Source organism: Dicentrarchus labrax, unplaced genomic scaffold, assembly GCF_905237075.1.
Source record: "Dicentrarchus labrax unplaced genomic scaffold, dlabrax2021, whole genome shotgun sequence".
Lineage (NCBI taxonomy): Eukaryota > Metazoa > Chordata > Actinopteri > Moronidae > Dicentrarchus > Dicentrarchus labrax.
The window spans coordinates 21,092,618-21,117,795 of NW_026136709.1; the positions used below are offsets into that span (position 1 = coordinate 21,092,618).

Below are 25,178 nucleotides of genomic sequence, written 5' to 3' on the forward strand. Positions count from 1 at the left end.
TTAGACATAAGTTTTGACACAGTCATCAGTTTCAGTGTCACTTCAACCACGTATTTTGGTAATCACACTGAACCGAATGTTGCTGTCGAGAGTTTATCTGGGCTCACAGGAACTTGTTACACTTACACTATGTGGTATTCAAACAACGAAAAATGTCTGTACAGAAGGCTTTAGATATTAGACCTCATCCGCAGCGGGGGGAGAAGTACTTCAGTTAAAGCAGCGATACAAGAGTAAAGAAATACTGTTGTCCTGCATTCAGACAATTATTGATGCATTAATATGTAGCTGTTAACGTGGAGCTGATTTTAACTGCTTTATATACATTAGAATGTATGTATTGTTTGTTTTCTATATTTAATGAGTCTGCAGAACAACTAGTAATAAAATAGAAACTATCCTCGAAATTGTATTCATGTGCAGTAAATGTACTTACCAGCATTGGCCCGCTGACATGAGCACGTCAGTAAGAGTTTGTGCATTTAGGCAACAACCGTAATAAAAAAACGATTAGGCGTAATAGGTGTACATGTGTTCAGTGCTGCGTCCCTGAAATCTGAGGTTTGTTACTTTCTAACTGCCATTTGTCTTTATAAAAAGACAAAACAAGCTTTTACTGTTGATATCTTTTTAGATGGTTTACAGCTAGTGTTGGCCAATTTGACTTATATCAGTGTTTATACTAAGCTATTACATATTGCTGGTTGCATTAGGCCATTGCGGGCTATGTTGAAAATGAAGTAAGTGGCCTCATACACTGCCTGATTCTCTGAGTTCTGGATTTTTCCTCAGTGTTATCTATCACCTTGATTTGTCGAGTATTTAGTTCACCGGATTAGCCGCTCTTTTATTAAAGCTTGTGGTGAAATGATGGGTTCCATTTAAACGGAGCTTTAAAGTGTTTATTGAAAACTTATAAGATGGTTATAGTAATAGCAGTTATTCACAGCTGATGTTCGTTAGTGTTTCTTCAATATGGCTGCTAGAAGTTTATGTTACTCATCTGCCCGTTTCTTATTCCAGAGGATACAAACCGTGAGTGCCACAGATCCTGACGAGCCCCTCGGAGGACACAGGTTCTTCTTCAGTCTTGCACAGGAGGCTGCTGGGAAGGCTAACTTCTCTGTCCGTGATAACAAAGGTGATACACTCCCAGTGTGTATAATGTTCCCATAAGGCACTTATACCTGCTGTTAAACTTGCCCACATCCAGTGTTGTACTGCTCATGATGTGATTTATAGTAGTTTTTTTTTTTTTCATCTCGCAGCACTAAAAGCACATTCACAGACCAAATGAAATTTAGAGTACAGTTCATTGAAATATTCATCCAGGTTATTGATTGCTGCATAGTAACTGGATATGCTGTTTTCAGACAACACGGCCTGGATCCTAACCCGGAGGAACAGCTACAACAGCCTGCAGAAGAGCGTCTACCACGTGCCTGTGGTCATTTCTGACGGAGAGTTCCCTATGCAGAGCAGCACCAACACCCTGACCATCAGAGTGTGCACCTGCGACCGCGAGGGCAACATGAAGCTGTGCAACGCCGAGGCGCTCACAGCGAGGGCGGGACTCAGCACGGGGGCCCTGGTGGCCATCTTGCTTTGTGTCATCATTCTGCTCAGTGAGTACAGGCTGTATGAGACGGATAGGAAATGCACCTGCAGCTGAATCTGGCAAACATTTGTTTTTCAATTTGATCTTTATTTAACCAGGGTGGCTTCACTGAAAATTCGATTTGAGCTTTTCTTGAAGCTCCGCTCCAGAGCCTCCCACTATAGCAAATAGCCTCTCGCAGGTGTTAAAGAGACAGTTTTGTATTTCACTCTTTAATGTGATTCATCGCTTCCTGTGGGCGGATAATTCTGCCAGTGACCACAGCTGACATGTTAATTTGATTTGAACAGCAAAGCAGCAAAGATCTACAGCATCTCAGCTGGGGGAATGGAGCATTGTGCTTTATTGCAGCCCAACTTTGTGCTTTAGGATTAAAAAAAGAACAGGTGCATTTTTACATAAAACTCCTGCCTAGCGGAGCTATAAGCAGTGATGGAGCTATCTGTGGGGCTGCTGCATTAGCATAGGGAGCTTCTATTACTACCCCGTCCTTTATGTCCTAACACAGCACAGATGTTTCAGAGGTTGATTTCTTGCAAATACATTAAAACTTTTCAACTCCAAAGTTCAATTCCTGAAAAATTACATTTGTACCTGGGCCCAGGTAATAAAACTAGCTCAGATGGTAAAAGGCATGTTTATAAATTGCTAGTAAGCATATTTTAATGACCATTTTAATGTTCCACTTCATTCAAAGAGGCCAGGTCAGCTTTTACTCAAACATCATAATAGTACAGAAAGTCCATAAGTTGCGTTTCTAGCACACAATGTACTTTTCTGTTTTCTTAAACTGCATTCCTTTGTGATCTTAAGCAGCAGTGGCCCTGAGGAGGGAAAAATATATAATGCATCCTTGTGGTAGCTGAGCCTGTTCCACAAAGTCAGACAAAGTCCCTGAACATCAGTGAACACTCATGCAACATCAACAATTCCCCCCGGACAGTCACTGGCCTTCAGAGCAAGGAGAGGGAGCAAAGAAACAACAGCAAAAGTCACCTAACTCTGTTACTTGTTCTCTTTGTTTTCGATCTCCCTGCAGTGATCGTGGTGCTGTTTGCTGCCCTGAGGAGACAGAGGAAGAAGGAGCCTCTGATCATCTCCAAAGAGGATGTCAGAGACAACGTTGTCAGCTACAACGACGAAGGGGGCGGAGAGGAGGACACTCAGGCCTTTGATATTGGCACACTGCGCAACCCAGAGGCCATCGAGGAGAGCAAGCAGCGGAGGGACATTGTCCCCGAGACCTTCTACCCTCCGGTTCGACGGCCTGTGCTGCCCCCGACCCGGGACAATAACGGGGACGTGAGAGACTTCATCAACCAGAGGCTCCAGGACAACGACAGTGACCCAACGGCGCCACCTTACGACTCCCTGGCCACCTACGCCTACGAGGGAAACGGCTCCGTAGCGGAGTCTCTCAGCTCACTGGAGTCGGTGACCACCGATGGCGACCAGGACTACAACTACCTGAGCGAGTGGGGACCCCGGTTTAAGAAACTGGCAGACATGTACGGGGGCGACGACAGCGATAGGGATTCCTAACGAGAGCCTGGCACACAGACGAGGAGAGAAATGTGAAACACATGTTTAAAAACTTTCTGGCGATTCTGGTGCATGTGTGGCGAGAGAAATGGCGAAAGGACTGGGAAACGAGCACCGTTTGTCTGAGTGCTCTTTCACCGCCATCGATCACCATTCAGTTGTCCAGTTGACCAGACGTAGGCTTTGTGTGTCCAGTCAGTGTTAGTTGCGTTTTTGCGAGGGTGCAGTGAAAAGAGACTTTGTGTCAAGACTTTTTTGTGTGTATATGGGGTGCACATGAGGCCCAAATATATCTATACCGATATTTTCTTTTTTTGTTCGTTTTTCCGAAGCTGCGAGTGATGGACACGTTCAACGAGCAGTTTTGTAAACCAACAGATATGCCTATGTATTTTTCAGTGTTTCTGGGACAAAAACATGCTGCATATTGTGAGTTCTATCTTAGCTTGTGTACGTACGGTAATATGATACAATACGCTGTACAGTTGTTTTGTTTTTCTAGGGATTTCTATTGTCCAAATGATCCCTCCTTTCAGTGATGGCTGCCTCACATTAGCCACTTATCCACAGTTGGGCTTGAGCCAGAAGTGCCAGAAAATGTTGGCATTGTCGTCTCTGATGAAAAAATGAGAATACAGATTAGATTTGAGCGGTATATATCAACAATATTTGTGTCTGTTGCTGTCGACGAGTGGCTAATGTTCTTTAAAGCTTACAAGAAGCTGTGGTAAGTGAATGTGGATTTTATGGCCAAACAAACACACCAGTTTGTCATTTTGCAGTATCTGATTTTCATCTCCACACAGCTTTGAGCATTCGCTGTGAGGTGAGCTGCAATACCAAATATTTCTTTATTATTGAGCTGAATGTCTTCAGAACCAGTTTTCTCTGTGCAGCCAACTCTGGCTGAAAAATGAAGTACGCAGTGTTATTTTCTATGATATGTTGATAAAAATCACCAATCTAATGTGCACCAGGCTCAGTTAGAGGAAAATACTGGTCCTGTTGGACTTTTTTGCTCATCTCGACCACAGAAATGTGTAAATGTTTCACTTTGTACAGCATGGTGTAAGTCAAAGTCACATTAACTCCCAGTGCTGGAAGGATGCCAACAAGCTCGAAACTACGGCATCAAATTAGATTAGATTAAATATCTTGTGGAGAGTTGCCATTAAAATTCATCATGCAATTTTATTTTCTTCCTTTAAATGGTTCATTTTATCTGTTCAGGTGATTAAGAAAAAAAATAGAAAGGTACCATTTGAATCTGTGCACGGGGCGGAAACAACGATTGGAATTTATAGGAAAGGACGGTGTACAGCTTTCATACTTCATCTGACAAAGCATCAAAGTCTATGATATGAATCAGACAAGTTGCCTTAAGTTGTAAAAACAAATCAGCGTAATGAGAAATGGCCTGAAGACGAAGGATCGGATTCTTTTCAAAACAAACAAAAAAAGGTCTAAATGTACTACATGACCTACATCGTTTTAAAAAATAAATATAAAATGGAGTTTTTATTACATTAAGATAAGATAAAACCTACACTTGTCTGATCAAGATTTTGGTGACCTCTGCCCTGCAGTTGAATGTATAATAATGTAACATAGCTGTTCAGTAATGGAAATGTGCCAAAAAGAAAAGGACACCAGTATTTTCTTTAAAGAAATCCTCCAATTTCTGCACTCTGTTCTCTGCCCTTCATTACATATACTGTATGTAGCGTTGAACATGAAGCCAGTCCAAGTGTTCAGGCTTTACCCAACTGATTTCCTGAGGGACGAACAGCCTTTTCCATAAAGGGGCTTATCGAGGGGCACCTGACCTTTGAATGGTGTGAAATAAGGTTCTTAAACCCAGAGGTGTGTCCTCGGCTCAGAGAGAAGGTCAAAACATTATCCTGCAGAAAGAATACACAACAGTTCGGTTTTTGATGTGATTTAGGAAACAAGAACAAAAAAAGCAATATTGTCAAATTACTTTAAGACCTCCTAATGAATGAACAGTTATGAAATAAAGAGCGCTGGTTGTACTGTAAGGGCAGAATAATATCAACAAGAAAAAACAGGCCAGCTAAAACAAGCTCTGCCCTCACTTTAGCAAAAGGCCAACCAGTGAAAAGGCTGACATTTATCAGACATTTGAAACAATAATAACAAAACACAATGGCATAATTGCCACGGTGGAACACTTTTTCTCTCCGTACTTTGAACAGGCTTGACATCAACGACGGTGCGGCACATTAAACAATCCAATTGATAACAGTGGTTGGAAATTTCTTTATGCTCGGTTATTGTATACACGTGCTCTTCTTTTTGCCCCCTTGTTTGGTTTATTAGCTTGTCGCTGGAGCTCCCATCGTGTAAGTGGCCATTTCAGACTGCAGCAATGTTGCTATGATAAGCATTTAATGGGTTTAGAAACCCTTCACTCTAAGGAAACTGCTTTTCTGCCTCAAGGTACAACGTGAGGTCTCAAATGGAAATCAACATGACAGCAGCACTCACCAAAAGCATTTTTTCCTTCAGTCTTCACTATTTTCTGTCTTCACACAGGGTGTCAGCATATCGCCATTACGAAGACGTGCTTGTGTTTTCCTATGGAGAGTATAATTGCCTCCAAGCATTGGCGCCATGCTCAGCTAAGATAAGAGAAAATGTTGCACATCGTGACGTAGCGCCACGTCTCGGGGTGCTTTTTTTTTTTGTTGTTTTTCTTTTTTTAAAGTTGAGGCAAGTAGATGGTGACGCTGATGTCCTCTTTCTCCAGATACAATAGATCTGTGGTTGTTGATGTGTAGACACCGTCGGCCTCGGGGCTCACCTCTAATACGGTATATTATGTTGGTGACAATGTGATTGAGCAGTCGAGTTTTGTCAATGTAGAAACAATTTGAGAGGTTGTGGTAGTGTAAGGGGCCCTACATCGTTGGCCATTCATCAATCTGCTTTGTAAAACGTGATATTTTGTACTGAATATTTATATGACACGATTAAATATCTTTAAAATCAGAGCCTCTATTTTCTTTGTGACATTACACATTAAATGGAGGGTTAATAACTTGACAGGTTAATTTACTTGTGTTGTACCTCTAGTGGAGTACCGTCCCTGACTTCTTCTGGTTGTGGAGGATAATTTAACTTTTATCTGAAATGTGATAGCAGCCACACGCTAGCAGGCATGACATTTACCATCCTCACAGGTATGTATATATTATCTACCATAAATCTCGATATAAAAGACCCAACTCTACGTTTCAGATAGTAATTCGTATGACGGCCGTCGTTAAATAGCTGGATCCAGAGGCTACTGAGCTGAGGAAATTGTTAATTAGACAATCTATAATTAAGATCTGTTAGAGACCCAATCGGATTTGGAGAGAGGTTAAAAAAAAGAGAGTAGGGAAAAAAAAAAAAAAAATATCACATTTTGATTATTAGAGGATGAGTGGCAGATGTGAGACAGATGGTGACATTGTAGTGATTGAATATAATTGACTAAATCCTTTCTCTGGTTTAGGCCTCTTAGCAGAGCACTGAGCGGGTGGGGATTACATTAAATGCAAAAAAAACAACTCAACTGATTGGTACAGAATCTGAAACTTTATTTACAATATTAACTTTGATGGTTTATTTATCATTTCATACTCCATTTAAAAACTTGTTTAATGTCTATTTTTTTTGGCATGTGTCATAACGTGGAGCTCCTGCAGTGGGTTTCTGGATTTAAAAGTTAGTCATCAACTTAATATTTAAAGATCAGGCAACAAACATGAAAATAAGACAACATAAGGCCACCTTCGACAGTGCTACAGTACTAAACAGCATAAAACATGACAGCATCTTGCTTCATTTCTAATTCTGTTTGCCTTCTGTCCTACTTTAACTTTAAAAATCGTGGACAAAAAACTACTTTCACCCTAAATGTGCGGGTTCTCGTCACCTGTGTCCCATTGATGTTCATGTAATGAACTTAGGCGACAGTCATCACTGCTAAACTATCCCAGATCTGTGGATCAACTAGTGGCTTCTCTATTTAGCCAAGTCTTGCCTGGACGGCTGCCACATTTGCAGACAGAGCTCCTTAATGTGGACGATGGTCGTGATTGGCCTCCCCCCAAAAAAAGGTGTTGTCACTTCCTGCATTCCTCCGCCTCGTCGGTCTCCTTCTCCTGCCGCTCCCGCTCTCGTCTCATCTCCTTCAGCTCCTGTCTGTATTTCCGCTCGATGAAGCGCTTCTGATGAGCCATCTGTGGGAAGTTATCTGGTACAGGGAGAGGCAGAGCGGGAAACAGAGAAAAGTCGACCAAGGAGAACAGATAAAGAGAGAGACACAGAGACAGGGGTGTGAAGAGACAAGGTCAGTTTCCAACCGGGCGAGGACAGCAATTTAGGGCTCAAATTGCACAGACTATAGTTTTCATAGCAAGCGTCATGTTGTCACTTTGGGCAAAGGAGCGAAAATGTTGAGGGCAGTATTGCGATTAAATTGCCCTCATGTTGTTATTTCATTAATAATGATGAAGTAACAAGGAATTAGACAGGCCTTGTTTGGTTTCAGCACAATGACTGTGAGATCTGATAACATAATTACAAGTGAGCATTTCTAAATGAGATCTGTAATAAGATGGTGTGGTGTGACAGCAGAGAAAATACAACAAAAACAGATACAAGCTGATAGGATGTGAACATATAGGCAGCAGATTAACAAAGTGCACTTGGATCGCAGATGATCGTTTAAAGTTTTTATAATTGTCTCTTTGTAATTGTTGCTTTGAAGATTTGCATATAAAACTGCTGATTTCCAGACCTCCTTTTAATCTGAAAAATGCTACCATTTTAACCATTAAAGTGTAGAAATAAATGAATGTAGCATTGGGCCAAACCGGATGTGGGTAAAAAGAGAGCGAGGCTGGGTGGACTCACCGACGGCTGAGCAAGTGTCAGGCGTAATGACAGACTGATAGGTTAGGACTCCCGGCAAACAAGGAAATACTCAAAAATGCACCTTAAAATTAATTTGAAATCTCAACTAATATAAATTAGTTATCGAGGCCATAATGTGCAGAGCTTCTTTTAAGCTAGCACCTGGTGGTCACACGTGGTACTGCATGTCAAGCCACTTCCACGTTGTGTTGCTGTCCTGTGAGAAACCATCCAAACTTTTCACGAGCCAAGACAAACGGGCCTGCTTTATGTTCCTTCAGTGGCTGTATTGTAGAACTTTTAAATTAAATCTAGGGCTGCAACTAACTTTCATTATGGATTAGTCTGCTCATTAAGTGTTAAATACTCAATAAGCTGATGTATTCTTAAGACTGTTTTGTCTGACCAGGAGTACAAAACCCAGATGTATTCAACTACAATCATAGATGGCTAAGGAAACCAGCAAAATTCACATTTAAGAAACTGGAACCAAATAACGTTTTTGCATTTTTACTTGCAATGATAGATTTTGCTTGAAAAATTAAAATTTTTCAGCTCCAATTCAAAATTCCCTTACCCATCAAGAAACATTTTATTCTTTAGTTTAAGTGAAAAATTCACCCAATTTGGAAATGTTTGGATTTCACTGAAAAGCTACGCTTGGCTTTAGTTTTCAGCCATAAGCGGGAGCTCAGGTCAACCCAATGACCTTCCAGGTAGCAGTTTGGGATTTTGATATTCAGAGCATAGGTCATTTTCCAGTAAGTGTTTACATTACTGGGTCTACGCACTGCAATGCACTTCATTTTAAAACAGCACGCATGACGGATGCCCGATGGCTTGTGTCAACTCGCTGAGACACAAATATGACTGTGCAGTTTTTCCGGTCGCTGACCGTGACCATGCAAACCTAAACAAATTAAAATCAGTCTTTCCGTACTGTTTCCCATAGGAGTTTCTGTCAGTCTGTGATGGTAAAATGGAAAGGACATCACATGTTTTCTAATTATTTTCTAATAGTTCTCATTCTGACCTTCCTGTTAGTGATTTATTATAATAAATAATAATGTTTTGGCTCAGTACTTCGGCATGTTGAGTTTGAAATAAGAGGTCAGAGGTAAAGTGAGAACACTTTCAGTTTTAATCCGTCAGAGGAAGAATTGTAGCTCTTTTAAAAGAAGGAGCAGAAGATAATAACGGATACTTAGATACAGTTATTGTATTTACCGTTGATTGTAAATGTCTGCTGAAGTCAATGAGCCACAGACATAAGCACACACTTGTATCTTCACTGGTAAAGCTCTGCCAGTTGTTGTTACTGTTGTTTGGAGACTTTTCAATTCAATTCTATTCTATTTGTATAGAGCCAAGTCACATAACACAAGTTATCTCAGGACACTAAATAGAGCAGGTCTACCGTACTTCTTATACAATGTCTTAAAGGACCAGTGTGTAAATGTTACACACTGGTCCTTTAAGAAAACACTCTTTCAGGAACATCCAACTATTGGGTCATAAACAAACGCCTTGTTTTCTTTGGTTGTTTGTTTAGGATTTATAACATTGGAAGGACTGTGGTCTACAAAGGTCTGGACTGTTTGCTCAGTATGGATGCAAACATCCTCAAACCCCCTTAAAGCTGAGAGTCAGCACTTTAACCTCGCACTGTTTCATTTGAAATCCAATGTGCAGCAGTACAGAGCCCAAACAACAGAAAATGTGTCACTGTCGAAATACTCGGGGCCTGTGCTGTATCATGTGCAGATAGGGAATATTATCCTCCGATAAATGGGAAAATTTAATTATTACTATTGTCCAGACAGTGGACTCACGGCTGATAACATGACACCTTAGGGTTTGAGCCAACTATTTAACTATCTGGTGTGGATAGTGTGTTTTTTTTGGAAACAGCTACTGTCCCACTGCTACAGACCGCTATACACGGTCGGAGAAACACACCACAGGAGCAGAAGTAAAAATGGTTCTCACATGTCGGCAGTGACACATTATCCATCTGAATTGTGCTGGAGCAAATCAGTCATTTGAAAACAGTTTATTTAAAAAATGCTTAATCTAAGATCTAATAATAATCCTAGTCAGAAGCTTCTTTTTGTTGCCTGTGTTAAATGACTGAATGTTTTAGTTTCCAGCTACTTCGACGTAAAGATTTGCCTATTTTCAGTATTTTATATCATTTTAAATGAAATATCTTCAGATTTTAGACTCTTGGTCAGACAAAACTCGAAATTTAAGCTCAGTACATTGAGCTCTAGGAAACTGTAAGGTATTGTTCACAATTTTCTATCTATATTTATGGACAAAAAAAAATTTTTGGCCTCAGTCTGGGCCTAATAACAATACATTCTTAAACTGATTGTCAGGAGGAATTGGCTGAACCTCATATGGTAAATGGTAAAAACTGCAAAGGACATTACATATGTGTTTGACTTGTGAATAGAAGAGGAGGATGTATTCTTCCTCTTGCAAAACCCTTAAGTCGTCATTATGGCAACAGAGAGCAAAAGTGCAAGATAACGGCAATATCCTATTAAAAGGAGACAGATCAAATAAAAAAAAAATCCTGAATAAAAAGAATGCACTGAGAAAAAAAAAATCATTCTGGGGGAAATTTGAGACACACACATGCATGGATACACACAGAAACACACACAGTCTATTTCAATATGCTTTCGGTGAGTAAGGAACACTTGGTGAGCCTTGGAGAGAAAACTACATATTGCAGTTAAAATATGGAAATCACCAGCATTTTCCCTGGGAGATGACTTGAGAATAACCCACTCGAGAGGAAAAAAAAAATAAAAAAAAAAGCTTTGGCCATTTACATTGTTTAACATGCGACATCAAAGAATTGGGCTGCTAAAGAATACACAAGGCTTTTCATTCCAGTCTGTGTTGGGCATCGCAAAGACATATTGAGAATTCTCAGCCGTCCAGTGTTCTGGAGAAAAGCACCTTTGAGGAACGGCGCACTCTGCATACTGATTACCTTTGGTTAAGGCGTTAACGCACTTAGCTCGGCTCAGGTCTTTTGTTTATCGACAATGCGGTAATTCCTCTCAAGGACGGAGGTTGCGAGGTCTTGAGATTTCTGGGGGTGTAGCTGCTTTTGGAGCAGCGAGGCGGTCGGGGGGCCTCGGCAACAACGCGGCCTGTTGTGCCCACTGACGGCAGCGCTGAAATGCGCACTCACACAGCAGCTGGATGTGGAATCTGTGATGAGGGATGAGCTCCCCCTTTTAAGGGCACAAGAACATACAGTGTCCTTTCACTTAGGCATTCACTATTCAGCCTAAGCTCGGGCTGTGAGGCGACTCCACAATAGAGTGCGCCGTCTGAGTCCATCACCTAGAGCTTCACACGCACCACATCCGTCAACAAGCCGATAGGGCGCCAGTATAGTGGCGCTGATGAAGGGATTTTCCTGCCATGCCAAAGGGCAAACAAAAGACTCAAGCCATTGAATAGAGATCCTGCATACTGTACTTTACTTTGCCTCTATCCATCCAATGCTTTTATCCAGAGATTAAGGGGTTTAGAGAAAGCTGAGGAAGAAATGTAGTCCCCTTCCAGCGACTAGCCAAATCAAGGCTCCTTCTCTTATTCAACAGATATTGCATTGTTTGAGAAACAAGCAGCTGCGAGGAAGCTGAAAAAAAAAATGGGAATGGGAGGCGGTTGAGTCTTAGAGAGAGATTGGAGACTTTAAACAGAGACAGTACTATCTGAAAGGATGAATGATAAATGGTTAAGCCATTTCCATGTATATTTGATGTCGCCTTAGACCTAACGGCGCATGGTGCATGGAGCCTCAGGGCCAAGGAAACTCTGCACCGCCGACTTCTTCCTTCCGTCGACTCCGTTCCCCTACCTGGCTGCTCTCAGCTCGATTTGTTTGCACTCATGTTTCTCCCAGTCTGGGCCTTGGTTAACATTTAATTCTGCCTTGACAGATACAGGCAGGAGACTGTCAAAACGTGGGCCATCAAATAATGAAATGTGAATCAGCTGAGCTACCAGTGGATCGGCTACAGACAGCACACACACCAAATATTGGGCCCCGGTCTCTTTAATGAGCTCTGAGCTGTCTGACTGAACACAGCCATGTCTCTCACCTCTTCGACACCGCTGGAGCCGTGGATTCTGTCTGCCAGGAAAAGCGCAGCAGCAGAAACAAAAAGTTCAATCTTGCTCAAAGTGCTGCTGATACTTGAGGAGGCCTTAAATAAAACATGGAAATGAATCCTGACACGTTACGGGGAGGTGTTTTCGATCCGAGAGTAACACAAGGTAGGGCTGTTGTACAAGAGGAGTAATGGTGTAGCCGATGCTGCAGTGAGGGCCAACAAGACAATCAATGACGAATTACATGACACCGGGGCTAATGTCCTTGATTAGTCTTGCTATGCGAACAAATGAAGCGAGGCCCTTGACAATCACATGAGAGACAATGCGGCAATAGGAGTTGATGCGTCAGGCGGTTCTGCAGCAGATGAGCTCGAGTCTCATTACATAAACTCATGGCCAGGAGACATGCACATCCTTCAAAGGTGTGTTTGAACCCTGCTGACTGACCTTGCATATTTATCTCTAAAAGAAGACACTCAACAATGGAGTAATAGAATATGAAAGCTACGTCCAGATTTCTTGCACAGAAATGATAAAAACTGACCTCTAAATAATGAGTGCTACCTGTAAATGATGGATGGTGGAAGACATGTGTTCAAGCAGAACCAACAATTCACTGGATGAGATTCTTCAGCTGGGTGCAACCACAATGGGGTTCCAAATTAATGATTACTTTCATTATTAATTAGTCATTCTGGATAAAAGTTAGAAAGTTAGTTCCCAGAGCTTGTCTGATAAACAGTCCAAAACAGAAAGATATTTCATTTTGACGATATAAAGGAGAAAAACAGCAAATAATTATTGGATTTTTACCTTGTAAATAACTAAATCATTAATTATCAACATCAGGTTGATAACTTTTCTGTTGATCGAAAAATCTAAGACGTATTTCTTTTCTATTAAAAAAAATTATATTAGCACCTTATTGGTATTTTTTAAAACTGAGCAGCCTATCTGCATTTTTTCTCTCTCTCTAAAAAATTGATTAAAATTATATAATTGACAGGCCCACCTCAGGTACTGTGGAAGAAAGAAAAGAGTACATCGAGCTGAGGGGTGAGTTGCAAATTATAGTTTAAATTAAGTGACAGTACAAAGTCAAACAAAGCCCTCGAACTGGAAGCATTTTGCGCTCAAGGAAGGAAGACTTGAAAAGATGATTTTAAATCAACTGACCTTTTTAAAAGGCATTGCTAATCTAGTCACATGAAACAGCAATTTATGAGGGGGGAAATGTTCATTTACTAGCAATGAGCATCTATCAATCATGGTGACAGAGGTGTACACTGGGGAGAGGAAATGGGAGGAATTAAGAGAGGGAGGAAGACACAGGAGAGAGAGTGTGTGCACTGAACTACGCCCCCTGATAAGGAGGGAGGGAGGTGAGGGAGAGGGGGAGCCAGAAGCAGACAGAGAGAACGGCTTTAAATAATAACACCCTTGCGCTAATGTTTCATAAAAAGTTAAAGCTTGGGCGCACAAACAGTATCAATCACAAGTGGCTGGAGGCCTCATTTATGAGCCAAATGAAATCAAAGTTTGACCTTCCTGCCCTCTGCAAGTTCTGTAGTCCTGTTCCAACAAAGCCATTTGTGTTCACCTCCAGCTAATTAGTCGAGTAAAGAACAAATTGTACATTTGATTAATGCGGTGGTCACAAGGATAGCGAGAGTCCAGCCCAAAAATTGCACTTGAACACATTTCCACCTCCAACACATTCAGTGTAATCTATGATATTATGCCTCCACATACATATGCATTGCGAATAAGAGGCGAATGGGAGATGATGGAAATGGCTCGTGGATGTGTTTCTGAGAGCCCTGTAATTGTATTTTTACTTGGCAGTGGATGAGACATTGTAAATGCCTAAAAACCACTATCTATTTTCCTTAAGTGGTGGTTGATGACAAGATGAAAAACAGCCAAGGAGTGAAGCAGCACATAGGGAACACGTCAACTGCACTCGTTCACATCTGAAGAGGAGTGCTGAGCACAAGAGAGTGGCTCGGAGTGTGAAGCCTCGCTCTCGTGGACTGTAAAAGGGCTCAAAAACGCGACAAAAAAAAAAATTACAAACTTTGCACGGCCCTCGACACAAACTTCCTGTTGTCCCTCGAGATGATCGACATGGTCGAGGGCGCTTAGCTTCCCCGGTCCTGGCTAGGCCCCATGCCTGTGCTCTGGGCTAGCACTTCAAACAGCCTAATGTCCTATATGTCGCAGCCAACCGGCTGGTCAGGCCACAGCTCTCTGCCAGCCATCTTGCATACTGTACAGCCAAGGCTAATATTCAACACTGAAGGCAAAGCGTGTGAAAGGCTTAAAGTGTGAATATGTGTATGTGTGTGTGTGGAGGGGAGGGTTTCGTGTTGCCAAACAACTCACATTTTTCAAGCGCATCCATCGCAGCTCCCATTTCCGCCTGTTGGATGCTAGATTAGAAATATTTGAAAAAGGAGACAGAGAGGGAGACAGAGAAACAACGAGAAAAGGTCTTTAGCATATTCAAAATGTCCCTTTTTTGAATTTCTGTTAGAAAAAAAAAAAAAAAAAAAAGGCCCAATATTGAGCGGATTATCAAAAGTGCTTTATATTTGTTTTGAATGAGCCCTTTTGCCAAACAATCCCAGGTAACACAGTGCACACATTTCAAAAAGGTAAGCCTATTGGCGGCTCTGCGCTGGGCACTGTTTACGCCTGCAATTCGCCGTCCCTCCGTATATATTATGTGCTGTGTGATCATAGCCAGGCAGCGGAGGTGGCTGGGAGCTTAAGTCATGTAAATACAAAAACAGTAAGCTGTCAAAGATCCTATGGAAGGGACAAACTTATCGCCAGCTTAGAGCAAGAGAGAGCGCTTTCAAGCAGGGGGCCGTGGAGGGGATTTCCACATGTGGAGGGGGGCTGGGGGGGTTGGAAGATGTTTGATGGATTTAGGTTTCATTTCTCGCAGGCTCAGCTGCAGCTTTATTGTCAACCCCTCCAACCCTGAAAAGGCCTCCGTGCACAGATTCACTTTCTTTACTTTACAAAAGCATCAATGTGTGAGCACACACACACAAAGGTGTGCAGTCAAACACAGACATACACCCACAAACACACACATCCCTGTCCTGCTGTGTGCACAACATCCCAGGGAGAGGTAGGCCTAAATGCAGCCCCAGATGCAGTGTCGCCTGCTTACAGACTCTTCTCCTGCACAAAGTGATATTTCCATAACACAATTTACGTCAAATCAATAATGAATCGATTCATTTTCATTCTGCATAATGTCTCTCCCGATAGAATAGGCCAACAAGAGCTTAATTGCTATAATAAACACCATCAATAAAGCACAGCCATTATTCTCGAGCCCATTAGCGGCGCACTGAGAAGTGGAGCGCCTCGTCCCATCGTGTCTTATTGTACTGTACTGTCTTACTCACCTCGGGCCTTTGCCACAGCCAATTCGCTCCCCTTTGAAATACACGGCGACGGTGTAGGTGCGAGCGTGTGAAGGCCCCACTGTCTGCAGGGTCCTGCAAATTCAAACACAGAAATATGGGATGTGTGAAAGGAGGGTAGAGTTGAGAAATAATAATAATAATAATAATACCCAGGAGAAAGGCACAAGGACACTCGGGGACATTGTCCTTCAGAGAAATAACAAGAAAAAAGGGAGGTAAAAAAAAAAAAAAGTTTTCAATTGGAACAAATAATTCATCTCAAGCGACGGGTTGAGAGGAAGGGAATAACACTTTGATTTAGTAGTGTGCTTTGAGAACACGCAGAAGCCATCTGAGGGACATATAAACAACTTTTAAAGCCTCCCCAACTCCCCACACCCATCATCTTCAGATACCAAGATCTCTGTGTTTGGGAAAAAAAATATAAAAAAATGACATTTTGGAATTGGAATTGAAATAAAAGAATGACAATAGTTTTTGAGGGACCCATGAGTCTTTGGTGCGCTAGAAGGGTAAACAATGAAAAAACTAAAGAGGGACCAAGAAATCTATGAGACAGATGACAAGAGAATATCGCTCAACTAATTTACAGATGTACCTCATTTAAAAAAAAAAAAGAAAAAAAAAGAAAAGATAAGCTGTCAACTTGGTTGCATTTCTGCAGGGACATATGTACAAGACAGCAGACAAAACTTGGGAGATGTTTGAAATGTTAACATTAGCATAAACATCTCAAACCCAAGCTGTGAGTCACCTAAATTATTCACAGACAATTTACTTATTTCAGGAGAGCAATCCATTTTTAATGCAATGTGGTCACTTATGACACTTTATCAATAATGCAGCCCCCTTTCTCACTTACAAATGAAGAAGCACATTGCATGTGTGGAGCAAATAAGACTCTTGTGCGCGACGTTTTAGCCAAATCTCAACAGGGAGCGCGTGTCACTTGAAATTATCACGCTGCTGAAATAACACAAAACGAGAGACGGAATAAAAAGGGAAATCTGTGAGCTGTTGGGAGGTTGTCAACTTCAAGGCTGCACACAGATGGAAGTGTGCGATGGAGAAGAAAGAAACAGCACCGTAGAGGGTCTGTACGAGCTGCAGTTCTCACTAAAAGCAGCTACTTACTGACTCGGGCTGTTCTCTGCACAATGTGAAAGTGTGTATGTGTCTACTCCCTGGTGTGTCCTGCCCAGACGAGATGTACAGTAAAGTGATGGTGCTGGGGTTGAGGTGTGAATCTGTCATCAACCAGACACATTCACTAGGGAACCTTTAGCAGGGGGGGTTGATGCATTAACTCTTTTTCTTCCCCCGTTTTCCGTGTCCTTTACTGCCCTCGGTCATTTAGCCCGTTTCCATCTGGCTCACACTTTTAGCTCACCCTATGTTTCTTTACTGTTCACACTTGTAAACAAAGTCAGGCGAACCCCTTACAGATTGGAAGCAATCTGCTGCTGTATGAAACGCTATAAAAAAGGTGCACAAGCTGTTTTTTATCGACCCACAGGGGTCAGGTTATCTCATGAGTACGTGCTCAAGATTATCGGCTGCTCCTGTGTATTCGTCGATCAGGAACAAAGTGTTAATTACACTCAAAGCTGTGGCAAAAGTCTCAAATTCATCGGTACCTAGCTTTTTCTTCTTTTCTCCTGTACAAATGTGTCAGCTAAAAATGTTGAAATTCAAGTCACCCAGAAGCTCTATTTGTTTCTCGTTCACGTTCTCGCGGGCAATAGAGTTGGAGGGAAGTGTTGATTGTAGTGTCAGAGTTGTGCTGTGTCAAAAATCACCATCAGTGGGGCAGATAGACTGAATAATAAACAGAGGAGCATTGAAAAAAACATCCAAATAAATACAAGGAAGAGAGAAAGGGAGGAAGACGGGACTGATTAAATGCCAGATTGCGGAGTTCATTGTACATAGAACGGCTCCATCTCCAACCGCTCTTGCACGTCCAGCCGACCTCCTTTTTTCTCAGAGAAAACACTGTTTGTCAGTTTCCATGGCGACAAACACACTGCTTCATGGCAGCTCTCAAAAGCATTCTGTCAAATGACACTTGCTCCTTGACCTTTTGTCAAATAAGAGGTCTCTTTGGGCATGTTTATTTATCACAACAACAGAGACCTTTACACAGCTATTCACAATGTTCAGGGACCAATGGCAAGGAGAAAAGTCTTGTAAATCACGTTTGTGCCATTTCATTTCGCTGAATGTGTACTGCGGTCCATGTGATGGCTGACTGAACCCATCTCAAATACAGACGTGCAGGTCAAGCTGTAGAAAAGGGACATCAACACTTGCCTTCTATGCGCAGTGTAAGCAGACATGAAGGTCTGCACATGTTTAGGTTAGACTAATTTTTATTTAATACAATAGATATTGCAGCATATATATATATATATATATATATATATATATATATGCTATAATGTCTATTAGACCACAACAGAAGTGACAGTTTTGCTGGTGGGTTCTACCATTAAAAGGTTGTGGATTCCGTAGAATTAGTTGAGCTACTCTTTAAAAAAGAAAATCTCTTTAAAATTGATTTTAGTGTGATAGCAAAGTCGCTGTCAGTCTGCTTGTTTTACTTTCCAAAATAGGACATCAGTGCTGGATTCAAATAGCTGGTGTCTCTCTGTGATTTCTGGGGTCTTACTTGTACAGCGGGATATCAGGTTCCTTGCCCTCCGTTCTCAGGGTCAAACAGCACTGCTGCAGCTGAGACTTTGGGTCATTCCAGTCCTGGTTCAGAATGAACTCCTGCAACACACAAACCAAACACACCGCACACATAGTCAACCTTCTTCTTTCACAAACTTCTTTTAAGAAATCAGAAAAATAAGAAACACAAATCAGCCGCGGTTGCCATCTCCCTCCCTCAGTCGCTCATGCTTTTATTTCATTCTTGCCATGACCCTCTCCACCATTTTTACCCCCTCTTTTTGCACTCACTTATTTGCTCTCTCCCTGACTGGCTCTCCATCTGAGTCTTCACGGTGAGTACAAATCACAGGCTACTTAAGACAAAAGCCAATCCCCGGCCAGATATAAAGAGCGTCTGGGAGTCTCCCAGGTGTGCAGCCCTGATACATTTCTCTTATCCAAGGGGGACTTCTAAAAGCCCTTCCATTAACAGGGAAGCAGCCTTGTCATAAAAAGGCAGACTTTGAATCCAGAACTGTCTGCTCCTATTAATTTTCTACAAAGAGTGCCTCTGCTTCTGTTGCTCGCGCTCTCTTACTCTCTCGCTTTACTGCCCCCCAAACCCTCCATCTCCGCTGTTCTTGCTTTCGCGCTTTACTTACCCCTTTTTTCTCCTTCCCACTTTTCCTCCCTCTGGGGGGCATCTACACCCCTTTAGCCTAAAGCAGAGAAATTAGGCTGTTTTGAAAAGAGTGTAGCATATACAGTGGCTACGCTCTTTTTCATAAGGAAAGGAGGGAACATAAGGAAAAGAGCTTGTATGTCCCTGGTTTTGCCTCTCTATTTCCATCCAAATTGGATGAAGAAGCACAGTGTGCAACGCTGTGGTTTCCAGGAGGCTATGTAAGGAGACGCGCTGGCTGTTTCACAACTTTTCTGTTGGAAGTGGAAATGAGGTGCTCTCTTGCAGCGACCATGACGCAAAGCTCAGCTCCTCCAGAGCTAGGGATTCTCCCTGGAGAGGCACACCAAGACAGCAATTAGCATGGCATATCAGACCACTGCAGCATCTTCACAAGGAGAGGTCCACGCTGTGTGGGTACCCGTACATGAGCGTGTGTGTGTGTGCACACTTATGCGCATGCCTGTTTAGGTATAAGAGTGTATGTGATAGCTTGTGTCTTAGAGCTCTTCTATCTAAATTTGGACAATCCAGTGGTGCTTGAGAATAAAATGCCTGTCCTTCCTCACTTATATCTTGCCATGGGAGTCTTGACTGAAGCTTACTCGATTTATCCAACTCCTGGAACACTCCAGAAGTGGACACCATTAACAGCCCAAGCACTTCTCGGACCCATAGAAAATCACAGAAAACGCTGCTGCGATTTCCTTTAAAGAAGACTAAAATAGCGATCAAGCCGCCGTCGCGAGAGGCATTCAACAGCCGAGCACCACTTCAGGCCTTGCGTCAATGCTGGCACCATTAGGGCCCAGCCATTAGCTCCCTCCTCATCATCATCTCCCTGGTTCTTTCTCTCTGAGGTGCCCGGTTCAGCGGCTTATTGATCAGATGCGAGTGGTGAATAGCTATGAATAGGGGCTCACCTTCAGCCGTGGGAAAAAGCAGACGTTCATGAAGGTGTGCACATACTCCAGGTCTTTGTCAATGTAGAGGGCTGCAATGAAAGCTGCGGAAAGAAAAATAAAGAGAGCATGTATAGAAAAACATATGGCAATAGAACGTGGTAGTTGATGAGTGGCGTCTTTTTCTGCTCTGTTGGCTAAATAAAACATTAACAAAGACCTCTGAGAGAGGTGGCCCTCAACAGCAAGTGACGTGATATTATTGTAAACAACTGGAAAAGATGCCTATGTAGTTCCCTGTCTTTTTCTATCAAACAGAAAATTGGTATAGTGAGGGCCACATAGAGTTCACAGAAACGTATATAGTATAATATACAAGATAAAACTGTATGTCAAGCTGAATGGAGAGTAACTGGAGGTCTAGGTGAACTGAAAAAAGATTTGAAATGTAAGCGGTAGGTGCTTGGTGTCATCTTCATCTCGTGGCTGTCCTTTTGTTTTCCTCTTCTATTAGCTGCCAGAGCATTTACTCATCTCCGTGACTAAGACAGTGGGACATGAGAGAGGAATAATAGGTAATATTTCAGCAGGCCAGCGAGGGCCTGCTGTAGCTGCAGGGCACGACTGTTCATATGCGCAAGAGCTGCACTCATTCCAGCACTGACCCTCGTCCCCCTTCCTGTGTCATCAACTCTGCTCTGGCCCAAACCTTGAAGGATAATTTGAAAGGCAAATGACATAAAGCTCATGTATTAAGGTCTGCCCATTGAATCCTGACCTGGAAAGCATCCATGCTTTTTTTTACCTCCCTTTGTTTTGCCCAGTTTTTTTCCACTTTGACTGACAATCTGGAATAGTCTATTGTCTTTTCACTGCTGGCACCCTCTGTTGGCTTAGAGTGGACTGCAAGGGATCTCCCAATAACGCCCATACACCCTTGCTCTCTCTCCACTCTTGCCTCTAATTTTTCAACACTGCCTTTTAGTTGTGGTTTTGAAAATGCGGTAAAGTTTAAATTAAAAAAGTTGAAATAAAAGCAACCATAACTTTTTCTGAAGCTAAATGCATTCTATTTTATACCCATACGCAGCCATGAATAAAAGAAGAACTTACCATTTATTTTATTCTAGACTTGGGGACATTATGCATTCATATCAGCAGGTCATGTAATAAAACTCAAAATTTGAAGGAGAAATATACATTATATTGGATTTTTCTAGTCCGAAACCAAAACATTAATGGATGCTTCCCTTCAAAAAATGTTTCTGGTATATGATGAAAAAAAAAAAAAAAAAAGGCTATGTTGTACAATGTTATTGGATTTTTCTAAACTCTCCAATACCAATATCGGTTTTGTGATTGTGACCATGATATTTGCTGAGTGTTACATTTTACAGTCAAATAAACTACATAATTTAAACACTGTTTCGTAATGATCTTAAACATATTTTGGCATTTCTATTTTGTAATTTTTTTTTGTCTCTCATGGGCTGACACATATCTAATAAGACATATCTGAAATGAGCTAATATAACACAACTTACTGATTTTGGAATTACAATTTACCTGCTACTTTGTATGGGAATGAGTGTCACTTGAGAAGTCACTATGGCATGACATGATCACTGAAAGGCTTCCCACCCACAAACATATATAGGAAAATATGAGAAATGAAGAGAAAGAGGCGCTCTAACACTTGTTCTCATTATAATGTCTAACATATTAAAACTAATTCTGAAATATAAGCGTTAAGTTCTGCCGACTCAATGCCACTGCCCTGGAGCACTTATTCTTGATTTTACTGTTATTCACTTTCTTTTTTTCCCCCTCACTTAGTTAAGAATTATACAGAAACTAACATTCAGTGTAGAGTAGTGAGGCTGGTGCACAGCTACCACGGTTAATATCAGTGATGAGACTCTCTACCAGGACGGATAAAACAACCAAGTCGATAATTTTCTCTTTAGATGCCAAATGTGACTATTCTGCCATCCATTTCTTTTACTAAGCATTCTCTGGATGTCTTATTCTGTTAAAAAGAAAACTATTAAGCTGGTAGAATACCACCAGCAGCTTATTAATTAAGGGAATTGTTGTGGCAGTTAGTGGCTGGTGGAATTAAAAGAAAAAGAAAAGAAAGAAATCATCACTAACTACTCCAGTCATACTAAGCACATAGGGGGCAACCTCCAGAGTCTTCAGCAGAGAAGTGACTGTTTGACATCTAACACAAAGGGAACAAAGAAATCAATAATGGCACTTCATGCTGCCATCTTAAACGGCACATTCTTGAGAGACCTACTAGAAAATGGTTTAGTAGTGGTCTAAAAAGGTCTACACGATTATCTTTTCATTTTATACTTCTGCAAATGAATTGAAGAGCTGCGAACGTACACTCCAGCAAGTCAGCCAGAGTCTTGGTCCGTAGTGCGACTGGTCGTTTGGTTTTGTCGTTGGTGATGGCGAAATCCTGCATGCCCAGCTCCTCCGCCACTTTGGCCTGCGTGCGGTTGTTCACAAGTGAACTGCGGAGTAGCTGTGGACAAACACAACGGGCATCGCATTTAAATGTCCCCCTGTCAAAAAATGTACTCAAGGTATGAACATATAGCCACGCTAACTCTACACACAGACAGACAAACGCTTACATGGAAATGTAGAGAAATACAAAAAAACATCAAAATAAAACCCGCATGGAATAATTCATCAAAGACAGAACTGGTAATGCAAAGTAAATGTTTCAGGGAGATTGCACGCTGCTCTGTTAAATATTACATTGTGACTTGGAGCTTAGAGGATGACAACATGTTAGACTGGGTAAGGTACATTTACGTCTCTAAAAGGAAAAACAAAAACATGTTAAATATAGCTACAAGATGCGAAAAAGAGCAAATAGAATGCAATATGACTGTCTGAATCTGTCTTGCTGTGATGTGCCCTCCTTTACAGTACACACGCACACACACACACTGGTTGAATGAGCACTTTTTTTTTTCCCCCCGATTTGAAATCCATTTCAGATGTACCCCATCTTGACTCTTGGGCATTGGCATTGCAGAAGCTCTCAGTCTCTCAAGGAAAGCTCACTGGAAGCTTTTAAACAAATGACGTCATGGCTTCCATCTATAAAGGACTATCCACAAATAAATATCTAACTGCAATGGTTTCCTTATGCAGTTTAAGACCAGTTCAATCCCTCTGGCCTCGAGTAGTCAGTCTTCTGAAGAGAAGCATTGATGCCCGACTGAAAAGAGCGAGTTGTAATGCCACCTGACGCCGTCAGAAAATGGACTTGCGTGTTCAAAGTGTGATCATTTGCTTTGCACCTGTGTTACAAGCCGTGCAAGTTCGCACACACTCAACTTTATTTTCCAGACACTTGACAGCTTCGGCAAAAAAAGTGCCGACAAAGATGTGTTATTGAAAACCACTGAACAATTCTGTCTCATGACAATACCCATCACAAGGAGTACAGTAAACATACAGGCACAGTGTGAGGTAAGGAGTGGAAGAGTGTTATTTTGTGGAAACAAGCAAAAGAGGAAGGGGGTGAATGCCTGGTTGGCACTCGGAGATTCAAAGATTGATGGGAAGGAAGGGAGGGGAAAATAAAATCACCCACACAAGCAAAAAAAGCACAGCTGTAACTTCATTTCAGGTAAACTCGTGTAACAGCGAGGATCTTCAGACAGCAGAAGTGCAAAGATGTCGATGTAAAAAGTAGGCGGGTAGGGAGCCTATGATGAGCAAATGATTTGATCTTACTGTTAAATGTCCTTCGTGGTGGTCAGGGAAGTGGATGAAGAGGTACTCTGTGGCCACCAGCTGCATGATAGAGTCTCCCAGGAACTCCATCCTCTGGTTGTGGCCTCTGGAAAAAAGGAAGCAAAGACAAACAACAGGGAAAAAAGATGAGAATTTAAAAAAAAAAAAGAAAACACAAGGTTACTTAAGGGTATGGGGGGGGATGAAATGGTAGGGGTGAGGTGGGATGGCAAGGAGAAAGGGGTTAAAAAGAGGGGACAGGGAGGGTCTCACGTGAGGTTATTCAGCTACACATCACCGGGGCATGAAAGGCATCATGCTCTCTCTCAACAAATCTACCGAGCTTTTAGTCTTTCAACAGAAACGGTGAAGTCGGCTGATGTACATTTCATGGGTGGCCTCAGGGAACAGCTGCACTGACAGGCTGTGTGACAACTCGGAGGCTGACTGAAGTAGGAGCCCTTCTGAAGAAAAAAAACGCCAGGATTTGATTGCAATTCAAATGAAAAAAAAAAAAAAAAAAGAAAGAAAAATACATGCTTAAAAAAACCTCTGCTACACCTGCAGCAGTGCCTGTCAAAACCCTAAGCCCATAAAAGCAGCAAGCGTGCACACAGGTTTAGAGAACAACTTTCAACCTAACAATTTCTAGAAAAATCGAATGGCATTGCTGTGATACTGTACATCAGCTTCCTGCCTTTTTCCCCCATCAGTGAAAGGCAGGTCATTAATTAAACAGAATTATAGATTAGCATTGCAGATGTGGGCTGGTGCTGTGCCAGGCAGGCAGGAAGCATCGGGTGGGGGCGGCGTAAGTGAGCACCATACAAGCGAGGAGGTATATGCAGCAGCAGAGCACATATCCATCTATAGATATGAGCTCCTCGCAGGAGGGGGAAAATCTGAAGATGAGAGAGAGAAAAAGATGCAGAGGTAGAAGACGAGGAGGAAGCTGACATCAAAGAGAGAAAAAAAAGGTCAAAGTTTACTGTCCGATTTCTGCCCTCTCTTCCTTTTATGGGCCGCAGAAAATCCAAAGTGTGTTAAAGGCTCAATGAAACGGCAGAGCGTCTTCAGCAGGGCTGCAATGGTCAGTTATTTTGGTTATCAATTAAGATCTTCATTATGGTTTCTGTGGCCTAAATGTTTAGTATATAAAAGAATTTAAGTTAATTTAAGTTTTTTTTTTTTGCAACATTTTAAAACCTAAAGAAATTCGATTTACAATTATATAAAACAGAGAAAAACAGCTAATTCTCACTCTCCCCTGAGAAGGTGGGAGCAGTGAATGTTCACATGTAAGAAACCGGAATTTACTCCACTCAAAAATATCCAGTATTTCCGCATGCAGCTTATACAAGTTTGATGTAGAAACCCAAAGCTGCCAGTGCACACACACTAATGGACTTTACAGTGAAGTAGGATAGACCTCGAAGGGAAGGAAAAAAATGGCTCTATTTGTATGTGTCTTAATACATGTCTAGAGGGGATCT

The 25,178-nt window shown here is 41.8% G+C and overlaps 2 protein-coding genes across 3 annotated transcripts in view; one reads left to right on the forward strand and one right to left on the reverse strand.

Annotated features, from left to right (window-relative positions):
• LOC127369291 (cadherin-6) overlaps positions 1-6,172 on the forward strand; it is a 58,948-nt gene extending 52,776 nt beyond the window's left edge. The window contains exons 10-12 of the mRNA XM_051410515.1: positions 1,024-1,141; positions 1,374-1,625; positions 2,658-6,172. Coding sequence (XP_051266475.1) covers positions 1,024-1,141; positions 1,374-1,625; positions 2,658-3,160 — 873 coding nt within the window. The 3' untranslated portion in view covers positions 3,161-6,172. The remainder of the gene's footprint in view (positions 1-1,023; positions 1,142-1,373; positions 1,626-2,657) is intronic.
• A 569-nt stretch (positions 6,173-6,741) lies between these two features.
• Positions 6,742-25,178, reverse strand: part of drosha (drosha ribonuclease III) — an 80,929-nt gene continuing 62,492 nt past the window's right edge. Inside the window, exons 26-32 of one of the 2 annotated variants that reach the window (XM_051410513.1) lie at positions 23,686-23,791; positions 22,315-22,456; positions 19,942-20,024; positions 18,350-18,453; positions 15,658-15,750; positions 14,618-14,664; positions 6,742-7,424 (exon numbers count right to left, since the gene is read on the reverse strand). In XM_051410513.1, the coding sequence (XP_051266473.1) occupies positions 7,294-7,424; positions 14,618-14,664; positions 15,658-15,750; positions 18,350-18,453; positions 19,942-20,024; positions 22,315-22,456; positions 23,686-23,791 (706 nt within the window). In that variant the 3' untranslated portion in view covers positions 6,742-7,293. Of the gene's footprint in view, positions 7,425-14,617; positions 14,665-15,657; positions 15,751-18,349; positions 18,454-19,941; positions 20,025-22,314; positions 22,457-23,685; positions 23,792-25,178 lie in introns of those variants that run through there. The other variant, XM_051410514.1, reaches the window with a different exon arrangement.